The sequence below is a fragment of the Ornithodoros turicata genome, chromosome 2 (assembly GCF_037126465.1).
Source record: "Ornithodoros turicata isolate Travis chromosome 2, ASM3712646v1, whole genome shotgun sequence".
Taxonomy (NCBI): Eukaryota; Metazoa; Arthropoda; class Arachnida; order Ixodida; family Argasidae; genus Ornithodoros; species Ornithodoros turicata.
Window position 1 is genome coordinate 142,421,198 of NC_088202.1, and position 24,623 is coordinate 142,445,820.

Consider the following 24,623-nt stretch of genomic DNA (forward strand, 5'->3'; position numbering starts at 1 on the left):
CAAAGCGCAGCAGCGCTGCGACAGTCGCGGTGCAGGTTGGGAGTTGTCGGGGAATCTTGCTTTTCCTATCGTCTCCGATAGGTGTCGTCGTTGTATCTCTGGTGCATGCGCCAATCGCTGTCGTTTCAGACCGCATTTCCCGGCACGCCCCGCCAGGGCGCGCACTGGTCCCTGGAACATTTTCAAGTGGCCTATTGGACAACTGCTGAAGAACCACCACGAGCTCAAAACTAGAGAAAAGAACACCACGCGGAGGGTGAAAATTAGACCGGACCTCGTCGACGTGTGAACTGTATAAGGAATGACACTGTAGCTCACAGGACACATTTATTAAAGTTGATCAGTCTCCTTTAAATTAATAAAAACTCGAATGTCGTACATTAAAATACCGTAAATTGCAGCAAGGTAGCGTTTCAATCAGCTTTATGTTTTCGGGTCCCTCGTGATCCCTTATGTGCTACTTCTAATGGTACCATTGAGCTTCTGCGATTCCTTCGATGCGACAGACCAAGCTGCATGCTTGTGTTATACCCGGAACTTGTTTCCAGCGACGTGATGGGAGTGCTCTGCGTCGCGTTATCGGAGAACAATTGCTGTTCGAACTGAGTAAAAGAAGGCTCCAGCGTTCCTCCGCAGGCGTTGAGAAGAGCCTTGGCAGTCTTCTTGACAGCCGACGCATCTTTGAGGGAGGTTGACCGAGGAATTTTCTTCTTTCCTTCGTTTGACACGTCTTGCAAGGGAATACTCTTCCTCGACTTTGAAACTTTTCTTTGTGCGCCCTCTACCGTAGATCCCTGTTCGTTGCCTTCGAGGATTGTGTCCAAGCCCTTGAACTTCAGCGTCTTACTCTTGGTATGTTTTTGCTGGGACTCCTGAAGAGACAGCTTCTTGACGCCCTCTAGGATGTCTTGGGTGTTTGTGCCGACGTTGACCTTCTTGCGTTGGGAAGAAACGTCACCCACGCGCGGAGTACCTTTCCTTGCCGACACGTTGTTGGCGCTGACGTTTGGACCTGCGATGAAGATAGAACAGATGAGACTATAAACCGTAATATCGCTTGAACTGCGACCAGTGAACATGATTACACGCTTGGATAATATTTTTATCATCATTATTATTATTATATTTCCGATCCCCGACCACACAAGCAGGTCCGAGAAACGTCTCTAGGACGTCACTTGGGGAAGACCATGATTTCCCTGGAACGTCTGAAATACAGCCCAAAATGATCCCTATCAACGTTTTTCGGACGTCGTTGCACGACGTAGCAAGTATAAGCCCCAAGGATCCCTCAATCGAGCCAGCGACGTTGGGATCTGTTTGGGACGTCCCCAAAACGATACGTCTTGTCGCGGATCATACGTGGCTCGCTGCGGAGTTTCTTACCGCAGTGCGGCACCACCTGCCGTGTTAGACATCTTGCAACGGGGAAGTGATATATTCGGGTTCATCCAATTGATACACGCCGATTTCTGTTTCATTTTGTTTTTGTTTGTCGAATCCCAGGACAGTAGACAAATCAGGAAGTGAAAACAATCTCAGTCGGAAAGGGAATTGTTACTGACCTCTGTTTTCGTCGGACAGGGTCTTGTTTTGCGATGCCAGTTTTTCTTGAATTCTGACGGATCTTCGCAGCCCTTCGACCACAGTAGACATGGTATACTCTCGGATTGCAGCCTCTACAAGGTCAACAACATAGATGAATGAATGAATGATGTGTGATGTCTACATCCGGGGCTCTACGTCGCGAGACAACTGTAACCATGAGCAACGAAGGTGGAACAATGTCAAGACTCGTAATATTTTGGGGTACGAGAGACTCCCTAATACTTCCACTGTCTGTGCCATGACGTTAACGACTGCTTCATGAAGCAGTCGCCGTTGATTGGTCGACGCCCAATGTGATCCTCAGGGCTTCTTCAAGATATCATTAAAAATTGAGTATTTTGCTTTTCCGTTTGTGGCACCAGTCGAAAATTTGAACACGATGGAAATTGGTGTTCTGAGGCTGGAACACCGGAGACACAAAGCCTCAAGTGCCTATAAGATCACTGAATGAACAGAGAGTAGGAAGTCACTGAAAAGGTTAGGTAGCTGCAAGACTCGAACTTAAAGACGAAACTCTGGAAGTCATTTAGGAGGCGTGTGCGCTTATAGCCCAATTGGTAGAGCCCTGCACCAGTAAGCCAGAAGATGTGGGCTCGAGTCCTACAGCTGGCTAACTCTTCCTGTGACTTCCCACTCTTTCTTCGTTCGAAAATGTGTTGTTCCAGCCTCAGGACGCCACAAATATGTACAAGGCGTCAAATTGTGTAAGGAATAACGGTGAGAGATGAAAGTCACTGAAAAGGTTAGGGGCAGCTGTAGGACGCGAACTCTAGAATCCTGGGGGCTTAATCGCTTCATCGTCGTTACGGTCGTTACAAGCTAACGAGTGGCGGGAAATTCAAAAAGGCAGGCGGGAAATTTAAAAAGGTGGGCACGTGATAAAACACGTGCACGGCGCTCCTCGCACGATACGTGAAGGCCATGGTACACGTCACGCGCAATGTGTCACGTGCACACCTTTGTAAATTTCCCGCCACTCGTTAGCTTGTAACGACCGTAACGACGATGAAGCGATTAAGCCCCCTGGACCCGTAATACAGAAGATATGGGTTCGTGTCCTACAGCTGGCTAAGCCTTCCAGTGACTTCCTACTCTTCCGCCATTCGAAAATATGGCCCTACGATATCCGTGATTATCGTAAGACCAAATTTTTCGAAATCCAAAATTTCGAACATGAGAGAACTGATGTTCTGAGACTGGAACAACATAGAATGGAAAAACACATATAAAGCCTCAATTTGCCTAAGAAATTAACGATGAAAGATGAAAGTCACTGAAAAGGTTAGCTAGCTGTCGGACTCGAACCCTAGAGCCTTGGACCGGTAATCCAGAAGATGTGGGTTCGAGTACTACAGCTGGCTAACCTTTCCAGTGACTTTCATCTTTCACCCAAATCTTTCGAAATTTTTGAATCATCCTTTTCAATGGTGAGTGCGAGATAAAACGCCTTCAACGATTAATGCCTCCGCCGAGGAACAAACTATCCAGACACAATTCATTGAAACAAGCTTACTTTCTTGTGTAGGAAGTGTACAGCATTCACGAGCCCGTACCTATGTGAACACGGCACGTATACGTGGAAGGCGCACCGGTGCAGCGTGGCAGACTAAACCGCACAGTAGAAGAACGGTGGCTTAAAAGCTTCAAGGAAAACCGGACGAACACGTGTTACACTATCATTTCCTTGTCCTTTCCTCGTGTGTTGTCACTTCATGTATTCTTTACTATCTTCGTGCTCGCTGGCGAACTTGATAAGCACACCATAAACCTTGTTTGTGCACATCACTGATTTCGAACGCTGCTATACCGTACCGAACGGAAAAAGTGCATGGCGGCTATATCAACAGTTCAGTGTTATAATCCGTTTGTTTTAAAGAAATAGGTGCATATGAACTGAACTGAGAAAGCGTGAGCGGGCTCACATCTTTTTTTTTTCACCTATCATCATCATGATCATCATCATCATCATCATCATGAGATAGCGTTTATTCACGTTTTCTTTTGTTTTTTTTTTTTTTTCTTATCAAGACGATGGAGGGACTACCTTTCGTTGGTAAACCATCTTAACTTGTCCTAAAAACGCAACCGAACAGCACAATGTGCTGAACGTCGAGTGCAATAAGGTTGGAGGGTTGGCCGGTATTTGTCTTATCAATGTTCCTTAGTTTCAGGAGTCCGTTCAAGGCCTTCCACCTACCCGTCCACCCCTATTGCACTCGACTTTTGAGTACTGCTTGCCACACACTTGTCTGATGTCTCCAGTCCCCGTACCCAAGCAGCAAAATGTACTGAAAGTCGATTGCAGTAGGGGTGGACGGGTAGGTGGATGACCTTGAACAGACTCTTGAAACTAAAGAACATTGATAAGACACATACCGTCCACCCCTATTGCACTCGACTTTCAGTACGTTGTGCTACTTGGGTAAAAGCAGCTACCGAACCAAGTTGCTGTGCTACCGTCGCTTTCGCGTCACTTCCGTTACCCTGGTGCCGGCGGGGCTGCGCAGCGCCACCAGACGGGAGAGATGGCGATCCGATAACCGCGCGTCGTCTGCTAGCTCCAAATGCGTCGACAGGGCAGTGCTTTCCTCGGAATGCGGAGTGGAATGGGAATTTCATCTTTCATCTTGTAACCTGTTTCCTTTTGTTCCTGTCTGTTTGTTTTGTCCCGTCTGGTGGCGCTGCGCAGCCCCGCCGCCACCAGGGGAACGGAAGTGACCCGAAGGCGACGGTAGCACAGCAATTTGGTTCGGTAACCCGCTTTTACGGGGGCTGGAGATATTAGACAAGTGCGTCGCAAGCAGTCTATTGCTTAAGAACACTTGCGGAATGCGTCAAGGGTTCGACAAAGGGCGGTAGCCATTCGGACTGATTAATTTCGCACTTCTAAAAGTCCTGAGTGAATGTTCACTTCCACTGGCGAGTACTGGCAGAACTGAACTGCTTTCAAAGGGATTGCAGTGAACCCTCGTTATTATGACCATGGTCGTTCCCGAAAATTTTGGTCATAATGCGGAACTGTTATATTAACGGGGAGGGTTGCACAGGTTTCACTGCATTGCTCCCCAGGAGTATGGTCGTAAAGCGCTTGTGTCAGATTATCGGGGGTCACATTAACGAGGGTTCACTGCATTTAAATGCGATAGCCATTTCTTTTACTTTTTTATTTATCTTCTTATTTATTTCCATCGTTCCAGATGGTGGAAGTCGAAGCTAAAAGCTACAGCGCTTTAAAGGGACAGGGTCGCATTCGTTCCAGTCGATTTCCAAGCTATGGTGTCGCTTTATTCCTCGCGGATCACTCACCACTGTATCCAAAAACCCACGCGAAATACTGGTGTAGTTTGACCGTTATTCGACGGAATACGTGACAAGAGCAGACGAAGGATATTGAGGGCATGCCTGAATTCCCTCTCTGGAAAAACGAGAAAACGTCATTCCGTAACCAGCCAATGATGGTACACCTTTGAGAAAAGGAACGACGCGGCCGTGCGGTCGTCTCATAGAGTTACGGGGGCGTCCGGACGGCACCCTTCCTCCTCTCCTCTGCTGCCACCCTCCTTCACTTACGGAGTGACGTTATATAGGTTATTAGCCAGGTAGGTCATTGGACGGTTTCACGGATGGGTTCCCGAATGCGACTCGGTGTCCGCGTCGCGTCACTCTGCTTGGAAAAGTTTCTTTATCGCGGCGACGGTTCAGCAGGAAGATTTAGAAGCATTGGAAGGATTAGAAGAGATTTAGAAGCTTGATGCCGTTTTACGATAGTGATTCCTAAAACGCAATAATCCAACCACCCGATCTCTTTGAAGTAGCTGACATCACGACGCTGGTCTCCAGCGTTTATCGAGCGTCCTGTCGCTGCGTTTGGCGAGGCGTCGCGGAACAATAGGCGCGCGACGCTCCCCTCGAGGTCCGAGGCGAATAGGTAATTCAGGGTTGGGCGACGGAAGAGACGGGGACGACGCGCGCAAGTGACCAATCAGGGATTAACCTCGGCATAGGCACATCCGGTCGCGCCAATTTTTGGTAGCCCCCCATAGATGGCGGCACGCGTAATCGCTCAGGCTGCTGTTCGGCCACGGTGGCCGGCAGAAGAACAGAAAATTGTTGCCGATGTTAAGAACGCAATTCTTGCGTGCGTGTCCAACATACAAAACACAAAGAGAAGTGTGCAACAGCTTAATGAAGATGTCAACCGGAATGATGAGTTCGCTTCTTCTAAATACGCGATGCGGGTACCTTGGGAATAGCGGGACCGGGACTCACAACATGGCTGAGCATTCACAACATTCGTGAGTGTGCGTTGCTGCAGCACCTTGTTCGTTACAGCGTGTTATCACTCAAAAGCACCTGTGTTTGAGGTTCTTCACTTGTAATAAAGTGTTTATCAAGTTACGCGTACAGTTGCTTTCCGTGAGAGATTACGGAAACGTTCGCATATGAGACGCCGTCCATTCGCCGTTGTAGAAAGGCTGCATGCGGTGAGCTCCAAGTGTCTGCGGCATATGACATTTTTTTAATTCCATGTTAGCGCCACGAAGCAACTGTGGCTATGAGCGTCGTTACAGACGTGGACAGATGGAGAGAGCACAGCAGGAAGGAGTGAGGGGACAGAGGGGTTAGTATGCGTCCTGGGCCGACTTCAGGGGGCACTGTGCCGACATTCGTCTGAAAAGTCATCGGAAAACCCAGGGAACACCTCAGACAGCACAGCCGCGGTGACAGGATTCGAACCGACGACCTTTGTTAGCACCAACGAGATGACGCTTTCACCCACATCAGCCATGTTTGAAAGAAAAAAAATCGGAGGGGTCGACCGGACCACCCTGCCTGATCCGGCGTGATATCACCTAACGACAGAAGAGCGTGTCGCTGTAGAAAAACCCGTCCTGACAAAAGGCAGCACAAAAAATAACGATGACAATCTAGAAAAAAAACTTGTTTTGCTACCTGGAAGTACTGGCTGTAATCGCAATTCTCAACCACATCACAAAAGTAATAGCGTCCTCTCCCTAAAACCGAAAAGTTCACACGATGATCCCTTCCCACGTGGATTTTAAAGTAGACTAGATAATCCAGATTCAATATTGAGAGGATTTGAAGAGAGATTCTTACTTTTGATTTCATCTAGGGCGACATATGCCACCCTACAAGAGAAATAAACAGAGACGTCACGTCTGCGTTATAGAAAAACCCACCTTCGAAATAATCCGAATCCCGCTTCCTGTTCACGGTCAACACGCAAATGCGACGGTTGTTGTCTACGAAGTCACAATTTACGTGCCATTTACAGGATGCAAATACCAGTTCAAGTAAAAAACATGGATACTGGAGCATTCTCACTTATCGTGTTTTGTTAGTCGTTAAGGATTGTGAGGAATAGTGCTAATTATACTAAGGAATAGTGATTTTAAGTCCTGTGGATCGCGTGAGCGCTGACGTTTCGACCGAAGGACTGTTTGGTACCTACAATTACCGTTACTTTATATATATAGAGAGAGAGAATCGAATCCGTATTGCTGTTGTCGTCATGAAGTTGAACCCAAACTCAACCAACCGTAGAAATTTCGGTTACAGGTTCAAATAACGGTTCAGCGCCGGCTGGAGGTCGCATTATGCATTAAGTGGGCACTCCCAATAGAGAAGGTCCCGCAAAATTGAAGTATGACGACAAATTTAAATTCATATGTTAACAATTAAATGAAGGTACTTTAGTCTTCCAAAAGTTCATCGCTTACTAAGCGGCATTAAATTTGTAGCGTTTGCCGCGCAACCACAGGAAAGCGCAGCTCAGACGCGCCGTGTGCGCATACGACGGTGCGCATGTTTGTGTACTTGAATCGAACAAATCAAACTTGAACTTACCGCAAGTTACTTTGACAAAGTGTGCGTTGCTGCAGTACCTTATCCGTTACAGCGTGTTATCACTCAAAAGCACGTGTGTTTGAGGTTCTTCACTTGTAATAAAGTGTTTATCAAGTTACGTACAGTTGCTTTTCCTGAGAGATTACGGAAACGTTCGCATATGAGACGCCGTTCATCCGCCGTTGTAGAAACGCTACATGCGGTAAGCTCCGAGCGGTTTTTTTTATTCCGAGCGAGACGTAGACAGATGGAGAGAGGACAGCAGGAGGGAGTGAGGGGACAGAGAGGTTAGTATGCGTCCTTGACCGACTTCAGGGGGGCACTGTGCCGACATTCGTCTGAAAAGTCATCGGAAAACCCAGGGAAAACCTCAGACAGCACAGCCGCGGTGACAGGATTCGAACCGACGACCTTTGCTAGCACCAACGAGAGGACGCTTTCACCCACATCAGCCATGCCGTTGGTCTCGCGTGACGGCGTCTACGTCGTCTAGGAACAGTGACCATCGTAGAATCCCCTCAAGACCACGGCTTTCGGGCCCGACCTTGTTCGCCCATTAGCTTCGAGCGTAGTTCAACTCTGCCACACCGGTGGCGCTGTCGAACACTGTGACGTCATTCGTTTACAAGCAGGGAAGGGGTCTATTCCACACACTGATCTCTATGTATAAAAGCTGGATCGCGCATAGCAGAGGGGCGCGTGGGAGAGAGGTGCGGCAACCGGCCGCCATGTTGGAGGGCACACTGGCGCCGACTGCTCCCATAGGAAAATAGGAAACAATGGGAAGCGATTTGATTTGGAGTATTTATTGCGCTTTAAACTGGCATGACATGGCCTTTAGTTTATAGGAAATTTTAAAAAAATATTGGCAGCCCCGCTTGAACTTAAATGCAGACGACGTAATGCGTTGGGCCCACCAATATGGCGGCCGGCATAGGTGGGGAGTAACGCGTCACAAAGTAGTGCGTTAGCGGTAACGCGTTACATTCGAGTAGTGAAATATGGTAACGCATTACATTTGGGAGAAAAGTAATGAGTAACGTAACGTCATTACATTTTTACTAACTAACGCGTAACGGCGTTATGCGTTACTGCGTGTTTGGGAACATTGCTTCATCGTCTAAACTTGAAAGCTTGAGCGAGGACCGTGCCTGTAGACTCCGGGAAAATCTCCGATTTTTCTATTCATCTTCAACAATGACAAGAAGGTCACATCGGCACCCGCGAAGAACGCAAAAGAACTATTGACCTACCCTGGTTGAGATGTCACCTTTGTTTACCACCTCTATTTTTCACTCCCTTTGGTATTTTTCGGACGAATGGGGTAAAAGCGACAGAAAAATATCCTCTACCGTCTGAACAAGTAACAAAGTACCAAGGGATTCGCTGTTTGGATTTATACTGCGTGAGATAAAAGGTCACCGTCTCTATCAACCTTGACACGCACGTGTCATTAGGAGTCTGCTCAGCCACACAGATGAAAATTTTGAGCGTCAACTACTTCTGCGTTGCAATAAATCATACATGTAAGTTTTGTTCATGCGTGACCCTTGTTTGTGCACAACATTGCGTGTATTGATCTGCGGAACGCACTTGTGTGACTCAACCGAAAATTGTACATATTATAAGGACAACTAGCGAAGTAATGCAATAGTAACGGCATTACTTATCAGAAGTAACGGCGTTAGTAACGCGTTACCTACTATCGCAACAGTAACGAATAACGTAACGCGTTACTTTTTGAAAAAGTAGTGAGTAACGGTAGTGCACTACAAAATAAAAGTAACCTCCCCATCTATGGCGGCCGGTGACCACGCTGTGGAGCACCCTACGCGCGATCCAGCCTATACTATAGACATCAGTGATTCCACAGTTGTGCCACACCATTGCTACGGCAGATGCAGACGCGATGGCCGAAAACGAGAAACGTATAGGTGGCGTGCAACCGATAATGGCAGGAAGCCATGATGACGATGATGATTCGGTTTTTTATGGCGCACGAACAACTAAGGCGATGCCAGGAGACGGCATGCGACAAAGCGTAACGTCGTTATACACTTGGCCAGATGTTCAAAAAAGTGCACTAGAGTTAGTAAATAAGGAGAAGGATAATAATTAGGGATGAGCCAACCGAATCCTTGAATCCTAGGCAAGGATTGGAGATTCGGGAATCCGAGTCCTAGTGCCCAAAACGGCGAATCGAATCTTTCGAATCCACCAACCACGTTTGTTCCTTTATCTTTTTCGACCCTATAGTGACTCTACTTGACATCGGGTACTGGGATAGTTTGGCACGGGACAGTTCTGTGTTCGTCACAGCTAGCTGCTACTCATTTTATTTGAGTTTGGGCACCATTCACAATTTGTGCAAACGCTTGTTTGTACTTCAATAGTTCTGGGTATTAAAACATCCGTGCGTTACATCGTGTGGTCCCGGTCACTTTTTCACATCATTCCTCGCATTGTCTCTGCGATGACTGCTCCGCAATACTCAAAAATCGACGCGGTTCGTTTTTCAGACTTTTTAATCTTCCGAGAAGCTCCGAATTTCCGACAAGTTGAAAACTCCGGTAAACACCCTCCGAATTTTACAAAATGAAAACTCCGAAAACTCGGAACCTTACGTTGCGCGCTGTCGAATTTACGCATTTTCCGTAGACAGCCTCACAAAAAGACTGCTGGGGGCGTTGCCCTAATTCGCAAAATGATGTACTCGCTATGAGAAGAAAGGGCATTTCCGGACGAACACAATTATGTAGATTACTTCCTAGGGGACGACTTGTGAGGTTCCCAAAAGGTACCATATTTTACAAATGAGGCAAATTTGCGATCTCCTCAAATGCAAACCTTAGAATCTTCACAACTTAGGACGCAATGCTACCCACCCCAGACAATATGGGAAGAAAAAAAAAATTCAGCTGAATATGTCAAATAGTTATGAAAATATGTGGCGTCAAACTGCGTGGGAAGCGCAATGCATGGTCGAAATGCCCACATCTGAATGATAATTCATTTAAAAATCACCACCGATTATTTTCAACCACTTTCGTCGCTAATATGCCTCCTAGGGACAAGGCTTTTATATATGTTTGAAAGGAAAAAAATCTGAGAGGTCGACCGGACCACCCTGCCTGATCCGGCGTGATATCACCTAACCACAAAAGAGCGTGTTCCTGTAGAAAAAACCCGTCCTAACAAAAACCAGCACAAAAAATAATGATGACAATCTAGAAAAAACTCGTTTTTGCTACCCGGAAGCACTGGCCGGAATCGCAATTCTCAACCACAACATAAAAGTAATAGCGTCCTCTCCCTAAAACCGAATAGTTTATACGATGATCTTTTCCCACGTGGATTTTAAAGCAGTTTAGATATTCCAGTATTGGGAGGATTAGAGGAGAGATTCTTATTTTTGCTTTCATCTAGGGCGACATATGCCACCCTACAAGAGAAATAAACAGAGACTTCACGTCTGCGTTATAGAAAAACCCGTCTTAGAGATAATCAGATTCCCGCTTCCTGTTCACGGCCAACACGCAAATGCGACGGTTGTTGTCTACGAAGTCACAATTTACGTGCTATTAACGGGACGTAAATACCAGTTCAAGTAAAAAACATGAATACTGAAGCATTCTCATTTATCGTGTTTTGTTTGTCGCTAAGGATTGTGAGGAATTGTGCTCATTATACTACGAAATAGTGATTTTAAGTCCTGCGGACTGCGTGCGCACTGACGTTTCGACCGGAGGACCGTTTCTTACCTACAATTACCGTTATCTTTTTATATATAGAATTGAATTCGTATTGCTGTTGTCGTCATGAAGTTGAACCCAAACTCAACCGACTGTGGAAATTTCGGTTACTGGTTCAAATAACAGTTCTGCGCGGGCGTAAGGGCCCAAATGCACTAAGTGCGCACTCGCAATGGAAAACGTCCCGCAAAATTGAAGTACGACGACAAATTTAAATTTATCTGTTGACAATTAAATGAAGATACCTCAGTCTAGTTCATCGCTTACTAGCGGCATTAAATTTGTAGCGTTTGCCGCGCAACCGCAGGAAAGCGCAGCTCAGACGCGCCGTGTGCACTTACTTGCCCCAAGTTACTTTGACAATGTTGCCGATAAAAGGAACGAGTATAAAAGTTACCGAAAAATGTAGCTTAGTTGCAGTAACGAGTTGCCCCCAAACACTGGTCACAAGGGTGTGTGACGGATAGACAGAAACGTCATTGAACACTTATTGAACCAGAATTTATTGTGCTCACAAAAGTGCATCAATTCAATTTGAAATAATTGGTTGCAAATTGTATTCAAATATTGTGCACAGTGTGTTTGAGCATTGTAAGAAAGCAAATGACAGCATTTAGCATTTATTCACTTTTTATTTCGTTCACTCAACTATCGATATGGTTTTAAGACTCTATGCTCCTAAGACTCTATGCTCTGCTTTAAGACTCCCAGAGAATTCTGTAAAAGGCTTGACATCAGCTTTTATCTGACTCTTATGCCACCTACAACACTGCGACATGTGTCAGATGTCCCGTGAGAGGTAATGCTGGCTACATGCTTTTAATGTGCACCACTTACTACTATGAAAGAAAAGTCATTGCTCAATACCAAGCTCAGTATTTTTTAGCGGTTGAATTAGAGCTAAATCTTCTCGTGTGACCCTCACGGCACCTAATTGTAGCGATTTTATTATTAAGTTTGTACAGCAAACATGAAATGGTTTAATTAAAGAAGTGCACATTACAAAGTTGTCATGGCAAACCGAGCTACACAGTGCATCTGATTATCTTTAACCAGACAGAGATACATGTTTATTGTTAATACACGTGACAGGCGTACCACAGCAGAAAAATACTTTATTCAATACACCGCTTCTTTTTTTGTTACCAGTGCTATCAATACACAGAGCTTGCAGTGCACTTGGCACATATGTGCCTAGCTGTATTCCGTGTCATTAACAGTCACATAGAATGCTACCAGGAGGAAGCAAATCTAGGTGCCTTTCTTGTGACTCACACAACTTTGTGCAAAAGTCATGGGGGCTTCATAACAAAGCCAGTGTCCGTATGCTTAATGCAGCTGCACTTTACACATCACTGGCACAATTTACTGATCGCTGATTCGAAGCCTTCTCAAACATGGACTGTCCATCAAGCACCACTGCTGCCTGTAACGTCCTCTGCGTCAGCTGTCTTCCTCGTAGTTTTCCGTCTTGATATCGTTGAGGCCCATCGCTTCGTTCTGCTCGTAGGACCGCTCGTACTTTGTGCTCCTCAGCGCGGGGTCCGGTTCTGGAGCGTACAGGTTCTGGATGTAGCTGTTCCCGAACGGGTCGTCCAGTATTAGAGTCGCCGGCATTTTGCCTTCTATGACTTTTCCCAGCTGATCCACAAAAGCCCCCATGCGCACCTTTTGCTGACTGCTCACTGTGTCGCCCTGCGAGAATGGGAGAGATTAGTGTTTTAGGTTAGGTTAGGTTAGGTTAGGTTAGGTTAGGTTGGGTTGGGTTGGGTTAAGCACGAATACTAAATTTGCCAAAGTGTGTAAATTTAGCCACCCACGCAGCACTTGAGAACGTCAAATTCAGTTAGCCCTCGGCTTTCGCGAATTTGATTATTTGCGAGTCGCGATCAGTGCTACGAGCTGATGCATAGGGCGAATACAGTACCCGGAAGAATGGATTCTCCTGGGTGATCTGTCTGCGTATCTCATCCAGGAGCCCCTCGACCGTGGTGAAGCGTCCTCCGAGCAGCCCAGCTCCAACTTCCAGCTCCAGCTCAGGCACGGAAACGGTGCAGGTCTCAGACTTTAGAACGTCCCTGGCTAGGTCGCAGGTTTCCGTCACGTCGAGCTCCAGTCGTTCTCCGAGAGGTTCGATGCCGGACCCGCTCTTCACCTCGTTGGTCCGATGGCCACATCGGTCGCAGGTTGTTGCAATTATTATCACTTCTTTGAAATAAGGCACCTGCGAACAAATTTACAGCTTGTAAAAAAAGGAAGCGTGAGCGTCGTAAACTACACGGTGCAGAAAACATCTGTCACAAACTGATTTTTCTCGTTACCGCGCCTTGCTATCGTGACCATAACATTTGTGGCTGCAGGAATATAGTACCAATAAAATTTCCAATGATGGGAAACAACCAACACAACACAACACAAGCCTCGAAGCACCAAAGAACATTGCAAGGGTAAAAAAATATGGCCGCGTTCGCTATAGACATGCCATTGCGCAACCGATATTTCGCTGTATCCGTGTTCGCTATAACGATGCCATTCTAAACTTCACCTTTATCGTCTTCATACGCGTCTCACACGGCGCACCACACTCGCTGCAGTTTGTCGAGAATGTCAGCACTTCGGAAGTGACATCTTCCTCTTCCGTAGCTTCTTCATCCATGCCTAGAAGAAGATTCTGTTCCTTCGATCTGGTGTACCGCTCCACAGTCATGGCATCGTCCGCACTGGGTGCACGAGGGTTCTCCACAAAACTATTTCCCGAAGGGTCATCTATGACTATTCTGAACGACCTTTCGAGCTTACGTAAGGACTTCATCTTGTTTACGAACTCGGTCATTTTATGCGACACATCTTCATCTGTGATGTGTTTCACAGACGCCTCCAGTCCTTGAATCGCTCTGTCCAAGATTCCTTCAACTGTTGTGATGCTACCTTCCTGTGACTTCGCCGGTATTTCAAACTCCAACTCGGGGATGCTGACAGATGCTGTGCCGGTTTGGACGACCTCTCGGTTCATGTCTGTTTTGGTACTCACGTTCAGAGTAAAACGAATACCGGTGGTTTGAATCGTAGCAGCAGGTTGCAGTTCGTTGTTCTGCCATCCGCAGTTGTCACAGTTGAATGACATGATCACAACTTCTTTGTAGAAAGGTATCTTGGTGAGCAAGAGGCGCGTGGTCCCATTCTCGTGGCACTGCATGCAGAGACTTTCAATTTCAGTTACTTCGGCTTCGTGGTCCTCAGCATTGAGGTTACGAAATATAGGGACGTTGTCCTGTAGCATTGTTTATAGTATTTCTTTTCACCACGAAGCGAATACCGCTGTGAATCAAATGGCTACACATACGATTTAGAAAACGATGCACAGACGGTAGCAGACATGTTTTAAAAGGAAAACGTGAGACGGCGCGAGCGATCAATAAATTTCCAGACACTTGAACAAATAGCTGGGTCACTTGCTTGAACAGCTACCAATACATTTTACCAAAGTTTCTCTGTATTCTTATTGTTTGCGTAAACAATTTAATTTAGGAATGTGTATATTAGAAGAATTTCCTTATTTCGCTATGTCGCCGTTATTGGCGCTGCAGTTTGTTGGTGCTCAGTTCATTTGGCTCGTGTTGTGGTTGTTGTTCGTTGGTTCGTTGGGGTTGTAGTTTTAATCGTTTTAGTGTTGTGGTAGCTGACTACTTTGTGAATATATGTGCGCAGTTTTATACGTTGTAACCGTTGTGAACTGTGAAGTGGAGATTTTCTGAGCGACGGGTTTTGTGAGTTACTAGATGCGGCATTTCTGCTGTGTTACGTTGTAGGTGGTGTTGCGCGCCATTAACATTTGAGGTGCTCCGTTTGGATTATTGTCATCATCTTTGCCTCGTCAAGCTAAGTGGTTCCTGAATAGAAGCATGCACATTTTTGTATGAAACTATGACGCTTTGAAGTTGCATAAAGAGGGTTTCTAGTTTCGGCGTACAGGGCTGGCCGTCACTGTTCTAGATAACGAATACATATGTATCCGTACCGAACATTTTTTTAGACTTGTTGGAGGTTGCATTATTATCAATATGGAGCCACAACTCATTTTTCATTCATGAGCCCCTCCAGATATATAATGAGTGAATGTTTGCATCTTCAAGTTCTGTTCAAATTCTGTTCATAGCATTGCTACTATGCTACACCCATAATAACGCGTAATAATATTTGACGATATCGAAACATTGTTGAATAGGTAGACTCTGCTCGTAGACAGTTCAACTTGATGCCAGTTGTAGCAGATGTATCATATTCTAGCAGTTATCATGCCACCCCGCCTTGGACTTATCAGTATATTATCAGTAGTTGCTGTTGAAAACGGCTGTTCTGCTGATAGTCGTAGCAGGGTGTTTCTGCTTGTGGCAGGGGCCTTCAAGCGTGTCGTGGGGGGACTCCAAAGGTTTCAGCTTACTGTTACTGCCCTCGTTTCCGTGAAGATTATCAGTTTAAGCTTATCAGCAATGGGAATTCCGAGGAAAAGCGGATCCTCGAATCAAGGTGACCAAACAAGATAAACCATAGTTCCACGAAGTGCTTGATCATATTGATGAGAATGGCGTTGTCCGTGTGTACCTCACCTGTGTATTTACTCAGTCTTTCTGTACAGTAATAATAGTGCATTTAGTGAAGATCTGCGATTTGTGTGCATTTTGCAATAGTGTCTTAGTGGACATTAACAGTTGGGACGTGACGTGCTATTCCTCATGCATTGAAAAAGTTTTCACGGTTGCCCGTACAAGGGGCTTGTCTGATATTAAACATTGTTCTTGATTATATTGATATTGATCACTTTTGTACTATTGTTGACATGTTTGATGGTGCTTCCATCCAATGTATGTGTGTGTGTTGACTGTCAGTTATTTCTCATTCCTTCGAACATGTATGATTATTATTATTTTTTTTTTTTTTTTTTCATGGCAGTGTTGATCGATGCTAGTACGTTTCTACTAAAATTCTCCTGCCACTTTCTCGGCAGGCTGTACCTAGAGGTCTCTAAATGTTATCCATGTCCGACGTGTGGCTTGCCTAAATGTGAACGTAATTGTCTCCGTCCTCGTCTGTCAACCCGAAGAGATCCAAAGTCACTGTCCGTCGTCTGTCATGCTCTGCAGTTCAGCTGAATGTGGGGATGACTTGCGATTTCTCTTGTTGTTCCAGAAACGATCTTCGGCGTGTGTTTCACAAACTCAAGTCAACCCCGTCTGCAACTTCTTCTCGGAGTTGCGTGTCGTGGAGGCTCGCGGAAGAAGGAAACTCGGGTTGTTTTGCGTTGCGTTGATGCTTAGCTCATACCATCGAGCGCTGTTGGAAGCTAGTTTTGTTAAGTCATGAGGTGTGCTGCCTCACTGGTGGCAATCCCAAGAGAGCCAAGTCATTATTGTGTCATCAGCTGCGTATGCCTTGATGGAACTTGTACAACACCGTCACGTTAAGTTTCAATTTTGAGAATTTTGCGGAGTTGAAATAATGTTTCTGTGCCGGAATCGAGGAGCACGCCATGTATTTGTGGATGCCATGTTTGGCAAAAAGCTCTCTAGTGCTAGAGCGACACCTGGAAAATAAGTGCACAGATGGTTACCTGTAAAAGAGCAGTTTTCCATTAAGATATTGCAGGACATTGCGTGAGGAAGTCAGGGAGTTCCTCGTTGGTTTCTTTTTCAGCATATCTGTTGATAACAACAAAGACAGGAGACAATGGCTATCTGCAGGGGGAACGTTCAGAAAATGTGAAGGGCTCTGCACTTTCTTTTGCCATTGTAGCAATGTGTGTGTGAGGTCAGATTACAGCTCAGCAGCTGCATTTCAATGACCATACATTGATTTTCTCACTTATTTCTGGAGAGAACTTTTCTCAGGCTGTGTGTAAACCCGATTTCCACTTTGTGGTTCCAGAAAAAAAAAAAAAAGAGAAGAAACAAAAAACAAGGCTTCTTTAACTCTGCAAATTTCAGAGATCAATACAGAGAACTGAATTTTTCTCCGATTAAAATTCCATAAGATTGCCAATACTGTGCAGCAAAAGTTTCCCGGTTGTCAATATAGTTGGCCCTATTTTTTAGAGAAACATTGTTTTCAATAGGATTTTTTGAACACGTTAGTTGAGACAGCCTGTTACTAAGAAATGAGAGAAATGTGATTTTTATTTTTCTGCCAACTTGGCGTGTTTTGTGTCAACTTTGGTAGCCCATGTTTATACCGCTGTGCTTGCAATCAGCAAGTCCCGTTTCATTCTCACTCCCGTTGTCTACTTTATGCTGTTTATTGTTTCACGTCTTTTTCGAGAGGCGCATGTTTCGATACAACACGTTTTTCTTTGCCTGCTTGGTAAACGATGCCGTTTCCATTTTTTCAGAGGCGACAACGTTCATAAGAATCCTTCCAAGGAGTCGGAAAGAGATGCTGTACTGCCGGTTCTGTTCCTACTCGTCCATTTTCGCGCACTCCGTGAAAACCCACGAGCGGATCCACACGGGCGAACGCCCCTTCAAATGCACCGTGTGTCATGCGGGCTTCACTCAGAAGCAACACCTGGTGGCGCATGTTCGCATGCACACCGGCGACAAAATGTTCCGTTGCAACCTCTGCCGTTGTGCCTACGCGGAGGAACACTACCTCGCTGCACACATGGAAACGCATTTGGGCGAACGCCCCTTCCCGTGCGAGCTGTGCCCGAAAAGGTTTCGGGACCGGTGGTCTCTGGACAGGCACCAGCGTACGCAGCACAAGGAGTAGGGACAGGGTGGGGCTGTAGCTTATCCATACCCCTTGCACTCCCCCAATGGTTCGGTAACATCCCCCTGGCTTTCTTTCTTGTCCACCCCTTTTCAGGGGGGCATTTGCTATTTCAGATGAAGTTCCAACTTTTTGCAGCTCCCCCTTGTGGATTCTGGAGAAACCACTGAGTCGAGGTGTCTGAATAGAGTTGGTTTTAGTTTTTCATGTGCGGTTTGATTTTTGAAGCTCCTCTGGCGGAAATGGAAATCAAGAATCAAGCGCTTCTGCTTCTATTTTGTGCATCCTTCCGTTCCAAGGGTTTTCAGGGTTGACAACATTTTTGGAGTAGTTTTTATGCATATGTTTGTGCAAGTGGTACGAAATGGCCCTCTAAAAGATGCTGCAGTGCCAAAGAACTAGTTTGAGGACCAAGTCTGTAAAATCGAGGAAGGTGGACAAATCGGTGCAGTGCCGGACAAAAGTTTACGGAGCGCGCTTCGGCACATTAATTTCTAAGAGTGGCTAGCTAACAGCAAATGGTACACCGGATGGACTTGCAAACGGGTGTCCGTACAATCCCGTTCGCTGCTAGCATGTTGCTCTGAGGAAGGAATGTGTCGGAGCGTGTTCCGTAAACTTTTCTCCAGCACTGTGCATACGGATTATTACATCATGCACATACTATACTGCGTCCAAGAGTATTGAGGGGGAAGATTATTATTTTGCCACATGTCGTACTTGGTGAGACGAACGTTTCAACACAAGCACAAGTCATGCTCTGACCAGTAGAAGCGTTCTGGCATATACTGGCGTATAAGTAAAATTGGATTGATTGGTTGATTGATTAATGTAAGAGGCGCAAAAGCTATGGCCACTGCCATTGGTACTTGTAAACATGTGACCTCTCCTGCACTGCCTCACCGGCAGAGATTCCTGCAGTCGTGTCAGAGCCAGACGAGGTACTCTCTTCCGAAGCTTGATTATCTGCGTTGCTGTAAGACTTGCAATGCAGGTTGATGCGAATAATCGTATCTCACATTTATTGGAGATAACTTTCCCATCAGCACAATATACTGGCTGAATATTGGCTGGAAACTGCCAATACTGGTCCAATATTCAACCAGTATTGCCAGTATGCAGCCAACATCGGACCAAGATGTGCTGATTGGGTTGGGTTGGAGTGTCTTGGTCACTTTAGTGGAAGCATTCAGCTGGACTGTGTGAGGCTTTGCTGGTGCGTTCCACCTTCAATGTTTCATTGATGTCTGCTACTGCTGCGTTGTTGCCTTCAGTGTTGAATCTGAGAGTATGAGGCTGGATGTAACTTGCTGCATGACATGCTAATAGCCATGACGATGTTTGAGAATAACATTTCTGAGGCGCAACAACAAAAAAAAAAAGACACTCGCTTAGGACACGCAAAACGAAACCTGGGTGTCGCATATAAATATTAATACCAGCCAAAGTAGCTAGTGCATATTATTAAACTGGTTGTGACTCTTCATCCCAAGTGATAGCTTTGCGCCATAAAATTCCAAATCAAACTCAAACTTCATCCCAAGTTATGCTGGATAAATAGAAAAATCTGTTGTTAGAGAAGTTGTAATTTTTGCGAGGACCTCATTTTTGTGGATTTTGGACTGGAAGAGAGCCTTTACTTTCCTTGTTTTTTTATAGCAAATTTAAAGCCACACCAAATAGTGTCAACAATGATGATATTGTCTTGCATCTACTATATCGCCTTGCCAACTGTGAGACATGGGAAAACATTATTTTCAGCTATAGTTAGGTTTGCAGTACAGTGTGTGTATGATGCAATGAGTGACATATGTATCAAGTTGCCCAATGCCTTTTAATTAAAGCAACTGTAACATATTCTAACAGTTGCAACGTTCAGGGAAATCTGAGTGGTTGTATCCTACCGGTAAATTACGAGGTAGTGCAGAATGACGATGCGCAAAAATGTACTAATTTAAATTTGTCTTCTTCATTTGGGTACTTTCTGGGAATGTGCTTCCTGGACCTTTTGGACCTTACTTGGCCTTTTGTGCATCAGTGGGACAAAATTTGTGAACAAGTCTCGCGTTACGGGCTCCTTGATGATTTTTGTGGGACTTCCGATGTTATTCAGGTGTTTGTCATACCGGATAGCGTGATACAGTCAAACTCCTTTATAGCGAACACCTTTTTAACGAAAATACCACTACAGCAAATTTTTTTTGCGGTCCCGCTGGAGCCTATAGGTCCAATAATGGACATCCTTTTTAACCAGGGTGTCTACCAACCTGGAAAACCTGGAAAACAGGGAATAGTCAGGGAATTTTGATGTGACTGGAAAAGTCAGGGAATTGTCAGGGAATTTGGCTAAAAAGCAGCTGAAGTCAGGGAAAATCACAGACAAGTGCCGTGATGATGCGCGGCGAATCGCGATTGCCGACCGGTGGTTGAGAGGCGATGCCGCAGCAACGTTACTGCGAGTAGCAGTTCACCAGTACGACAAGCTCTGACGCAGAAGAGTAGGGTAGCCTCACTAATACTTAATAAATGGTCTGTTTTAAATTGGATCTGGTATCAAAACGTATGAGCAGGCACGAAGTTCCCTTTTGTTTTTGTCGGGGAATTCGCTTGAAATAGTCGGGGAAAACCTGGAAAAGTCAGGGAATTTGAAGGCTGCAGTTTGGTAGACACCCTGTTAACGGAAATACCTTTACTGCGAATTTTTTATTTTTTTTTGCTGTCCCCTGAGTTTCGTTGTAAAGGAGTTTGACTGTAATCTATTTGTACGCTTGCGGACGTCCAGAGGAACGGGCACATCGTATAACACTTTCGTTACATTAGGGGTCTCAAGTTAATGTGATTGATAATTTAACATTGGTGCTAAAGACAAAGGGTCTACTACATGTCTGCAAAGTTTATATGTTGTTGGTTATTATCTGATTTTGCTTTCTCAGTGTTGTTGCACATCTGGATTTTGCGTCACATTTGTGTGTTACGTGCTATGCTGTTGCAAATGAGTAGGGGGCATTCGCTAGCACAATTTCTGATAATTTCTCAATCAATCAATTCAATGAATCAATCAATTTATTTACTCCCAAGAGTCCCTCGGGAGGGCGCATAAGTTGTTTCTGCATAAGTTTTTTTTTAAGTTAATTTCTGCATAAGTTGTGGGTCAGAGATTTTAATTCTTAGCTATTGAGTGGATTAAAATGGGCATTCGGCCTGTTTAATAAAAAATTATGTCCAGCATTATCTTGCCCTTTTTTTTTTTTTCTGCTGAGGCTTTTTAGTAGACTTTAGAGATACTTTGAGATGTTGATGTCGTTTGTTGCATTTTGGTTTTACTTAGTTGTGCAATACTTTCCTGCTTTTTTAGTCATCGAACATTTTCTCTACAAGAGCAAATGCTTGTTTATAAGTGTGGATTTGAGAAGTTATTTACAGAACAGTACTGCATATTACATTGCTCTGCCTAATTGTGTGGCTGTATGAGGTGTTACGCTTTTCTTTTATATGCGTCAGTACACAGTAGTTGTTTATGGGTACAAGATTAATGTTATCATTACACGGGGAAGACATGATTGTTTTGAAGTAATGTTAGACTTTATGAAAGCAGTCTGAAGATAATTGTTATGGTGTTCTCAGATTTGTTATACAATAATCTAAGTGTTTTCTTTTGTATGGCAGCTGCACGTAATAAATATTTCTTAGCTTTACCGTCAATGTGTTGATTGAACGTAAAACTTTGTGAACATTAATCTGCAGATATTGCAATTCTATGCTACATTTGAGCCGGTTGTTTCGACAAAAGTGATGTTCTCATTTGCTCGGTGCAAAATATAATGCCAGAGTGGAAATTTGCTGTTGAAAAATTGTAAGCATTCTGTACTTCAGTCGTATCACAACTTTTGCAGCATGACGGGCATTATGTTTTCATGTCTTTTGCTGTTCTGTGTCTGTAGCTGTGGTGTACAGAAGTCTTTGCTGATGCAGCCAAGAGTGTCTGTAGCATTTGACACAACTGTGCTAGTACAGCTCCCGTCAACCTTAATAATAATGCTCGAAAAAATTCTCATTTCCGAGCGCGATAGCAGCCAGCCTGGGGACACTGGGGGAATATTAAGTGAACAAAATCCCTGCCTTAAACTAACACAATAATTTTGTTCTATCAACATTTCCTTATGGCCCCAAAGGTTGCTGTAATTGCGCTCGGAAACGAGACTTTTTTTTTTTTTTCAGTGTTGTTATTAAGGTTGACGAGAGCTGTACAATCTGTGCTTCAAACATCACAACCATTTCTTCACAGATACGGCGAGCTTTGAGGGCAAGATGAATACGCTGCTCGCTACCTTAGAATGTGTGGAATACCATAACCGCCATTCAACACCATTAAACACGTTATTTGTGTATAGTCATGGTGTGAGACCCACACACATCATGATCGCATGTAGGATTATGCTTTCAGTATCGCTACAAAACGCACTTGACCGCTTTGTATTTGTGCATGTCGCGTTCTGTCCTTGTCTGTCTCACGTCAGCTTGCAACACGCTTCCACTTTTCAGAGCCGTCTGTCGACACAAAAAACTCGTCCGTGCCGAGGAAGTTCTACCGCTGCAAGTACTGCCTCTTCAGGACATCCAACATCAGCAGCTTCAACATACACAGGGACACACACGGGGGCAACGACGAACGTCTGCCGGTTCCCGTCTCGTCGATCAAGCAGGAGCCGGAGTCCTACAGCTGCCACCTGTGCGCGGCCGCGTTTCAGACGCAGGACGTCCTGCAGGTCCACCTGCAGAAGCACATCACTTCCTCCCACCTCTACCACTGCAACGTGTGCGACGCCGTGTTCGGCAACGTCGAGATGAGGGACGAACACATGGTGGTGCACACGAAGGAGAAAGTGTACAAGTGCACCGTGTGTTCGCGGCATTTCTTCAAGAGGTACCTGCTCTCGATTCACATGCGGACGCACACGGGGGAGAAGCCGTACCCGTGCAAGATCTGTTCGAAGCAGTTCAGCATAGGCTCCAACCGTGACAGGCACGTGCGCCTGGTGCACGGGCCGGGCTCCAAGTCGCGTAGGCTCGTGTGAGGGGCGTCGATGCGCGTAACCTTCTGAAAGAGCGTCGAGGCGCACGCGCTGGTCGTGTTGGCACGTGGCGATTCTGCGAGTGCGATTTTCCGTGTCGTTTGTCATCAAATTATTGTAATTTCACGCGTATTAGCCGCTCACAGGCGCTCTGCAGCTTACCCACTGGTGCGGCTTATCTGATGACTACCGTAATTTCACGCGTATTACCCGCGGCTTATGCGCGATCCTTTTTTTTGTCACGGGCACTCTGCGGCTTATCACCGGTGCGGCTTTTCTGATGACTATTTTTTCCTGGTATTTTCCCCATACGCAGGTTTTAACGAATGGGCCGACAGTGTCTCTGGAACAGCACTGCCCTGTTGATGCACAAACAGTGCGTAACAGGGAAGGGTCCACATTCGATTAGATTGATCTTCCTGGTGCATTCCCCCCAAGTAGCTTTAACGGAATCGGTGACAGTGATTCGCGTCTTGTGGAAGACCACTGACCCATCAATCCATGAAAAATGCCAAACAAGAGCACAATTCGATTTTGGTAGAACTCTATAGAGCTGACCCCCTTTGTTGTACACTATGTATATGCCAATCCCGTAATATTGACCACAAGGTTTGTGGCCTTCTCTATGTTCTCCTTTGTCGCACAAATCACTCTTCTCGTATTGCCCCGCGGCTTATCTGCGAGTGCGGCTTATCTGCCAGAAAATTTTCAAAACGTTCCTAAAAACGGGTTATGCGGCTTATCTGCGGTGCGGCTTATACGCGTGGAATTACGGTAGTATAATTCTCCAAAAGTGCTTGGAGAATGGAGCGGCACTCTGCTATGGCACAAAATCCTACACAATACCTTACATGACCTGTAGAGGATCAACTAAATACTTCGGAAGCTGATGTTAATTAGATCGTTGTTGCTTTTGGGTTTTATGGTACGCGAACGTTATGTAATTTTTTATATATTTTTAAGAGCTGTAAAGGTAGCGGGAAGAAAACGGCGCTTTTCATGCTTCAGATGGACACAGGATGCCGAATGGTTGTGATGAGTATGCAGACCAGGTTGCACTTTGACAAAGGTTTTTATTTTATTTTTTCTTGGGGGGGGGGGGGTTGCAAATCTGGAGGTTAAAATGTGTTACTGGGTAATACCAACTCTCCCAATGGTCTATGTTTATTCTCTAATGATAATTAGCTTGTCGGGATGCACCTTGTTCTGCAGTCCTTGAAGTGACATTTTGGACTAAATGTTGCAGCTTCAGAATCCCACCAAATTTTTGCTACTATATTAAGACTTATTTGTATGCATTGTATACACCACACGATATTGTTTTTAGAAAGGCTGGCGTCTCTTTGAGGCGGTGGGGACAGAGACAAGGACGACAGGATGGGACCAACTGTCTCTGTCCTGTGTTGTCCTAGCCCTCGTCCCCACTATTAGTCTCGAGGATGTGCTACCTTCCTCACGTATACACCAGGTTACATGCTTACAGCTCCCGTTACACAGTACAGGGGTCGTTCAAGGTTGACCGAGACTTTTGTGTCTTTAACTGCAATGGAAAATTTGGGAA

At 45.3% G+C, this 24,623-nt stretch overlaps 3 protein-coding genes across 3 annotated transcripts; 1 reads left to right on the plus strand and 2 right to left on the minus strand.

Annotated features, from left to right (window-relative positions):
- Positions 1 to 314: 314 nt before the first annotated feature.
- Positions 315 to 3,243, minus strand: LOC135384177 (uncharacterized). Its single transcript, XM_064613397.1, has 3 exons — positions 3,122 to 3,243; positions 1,566 to 1,679; positions 315 to 1,012 (listed from the first exon to the last, which is right to left on the minus strand). Exons 2-3 carry the CDS (start codon positions 1,654 to 1,656, stop codon positions 414 to 416), a joined length of 690 nt encoding a protein of 229 aa, XP_064469467.1. The 5' UTR covers positions 1,657 to 1,679; positions 3,122 to 3,243; the 3' UTR covers positions 315 to 413.
- A 9,082-nt stretch (positions 3,244 to 12,325) lies between these two features.
- Positions 12,326 to 14,620, minus strand: LOC135386265 (zinc finger protein ZPR1-like). The gene is made up of 3 exons (XM_064616076.1): positions 13,774 to 14,620; positions 13,156 to 13,452; positions 12,326 to 12,923 (listed from the first exon to the last, which is right to left on the minus strand). Exons 1-3 carry the CDS (start codon positions 14,506 to 14,508, stop codon positions 12,672 to 12,674), a joined length of 1,284 nt encoding a protein of 427 aa, XP_064472146.1. The 5' UTR covers positions 14,509 to 14,620; the 3' UTR covers positions 12,326 to 12,671.
- Positions 14,621 to 14,835: 215 nt separating this feature from the next.
- Positions 14,836 to 23,068, plus strand: LOC135385110 (zinc finger protein OZF-like). Its single transcript, XM_064614286.1, has 2 exons — positions 14,836 to 17,986; positions 22,474 to 23,068. The coding sequence occupies exons 1-2, from the start codon at positions 17,445 to 17,447 to the stop codon at positions 23,063 to 23,065; spliced, it is 1,134 nt and encodes a 377-aa protein (XP_064470356.1). The 5' UTR covers positions 14,836 to 17,444; the 3' UTR covers positions 23,066 to 23,068.
- Positions 23,069 to 24,623: the final 1,555 nt, after the last annotated feature.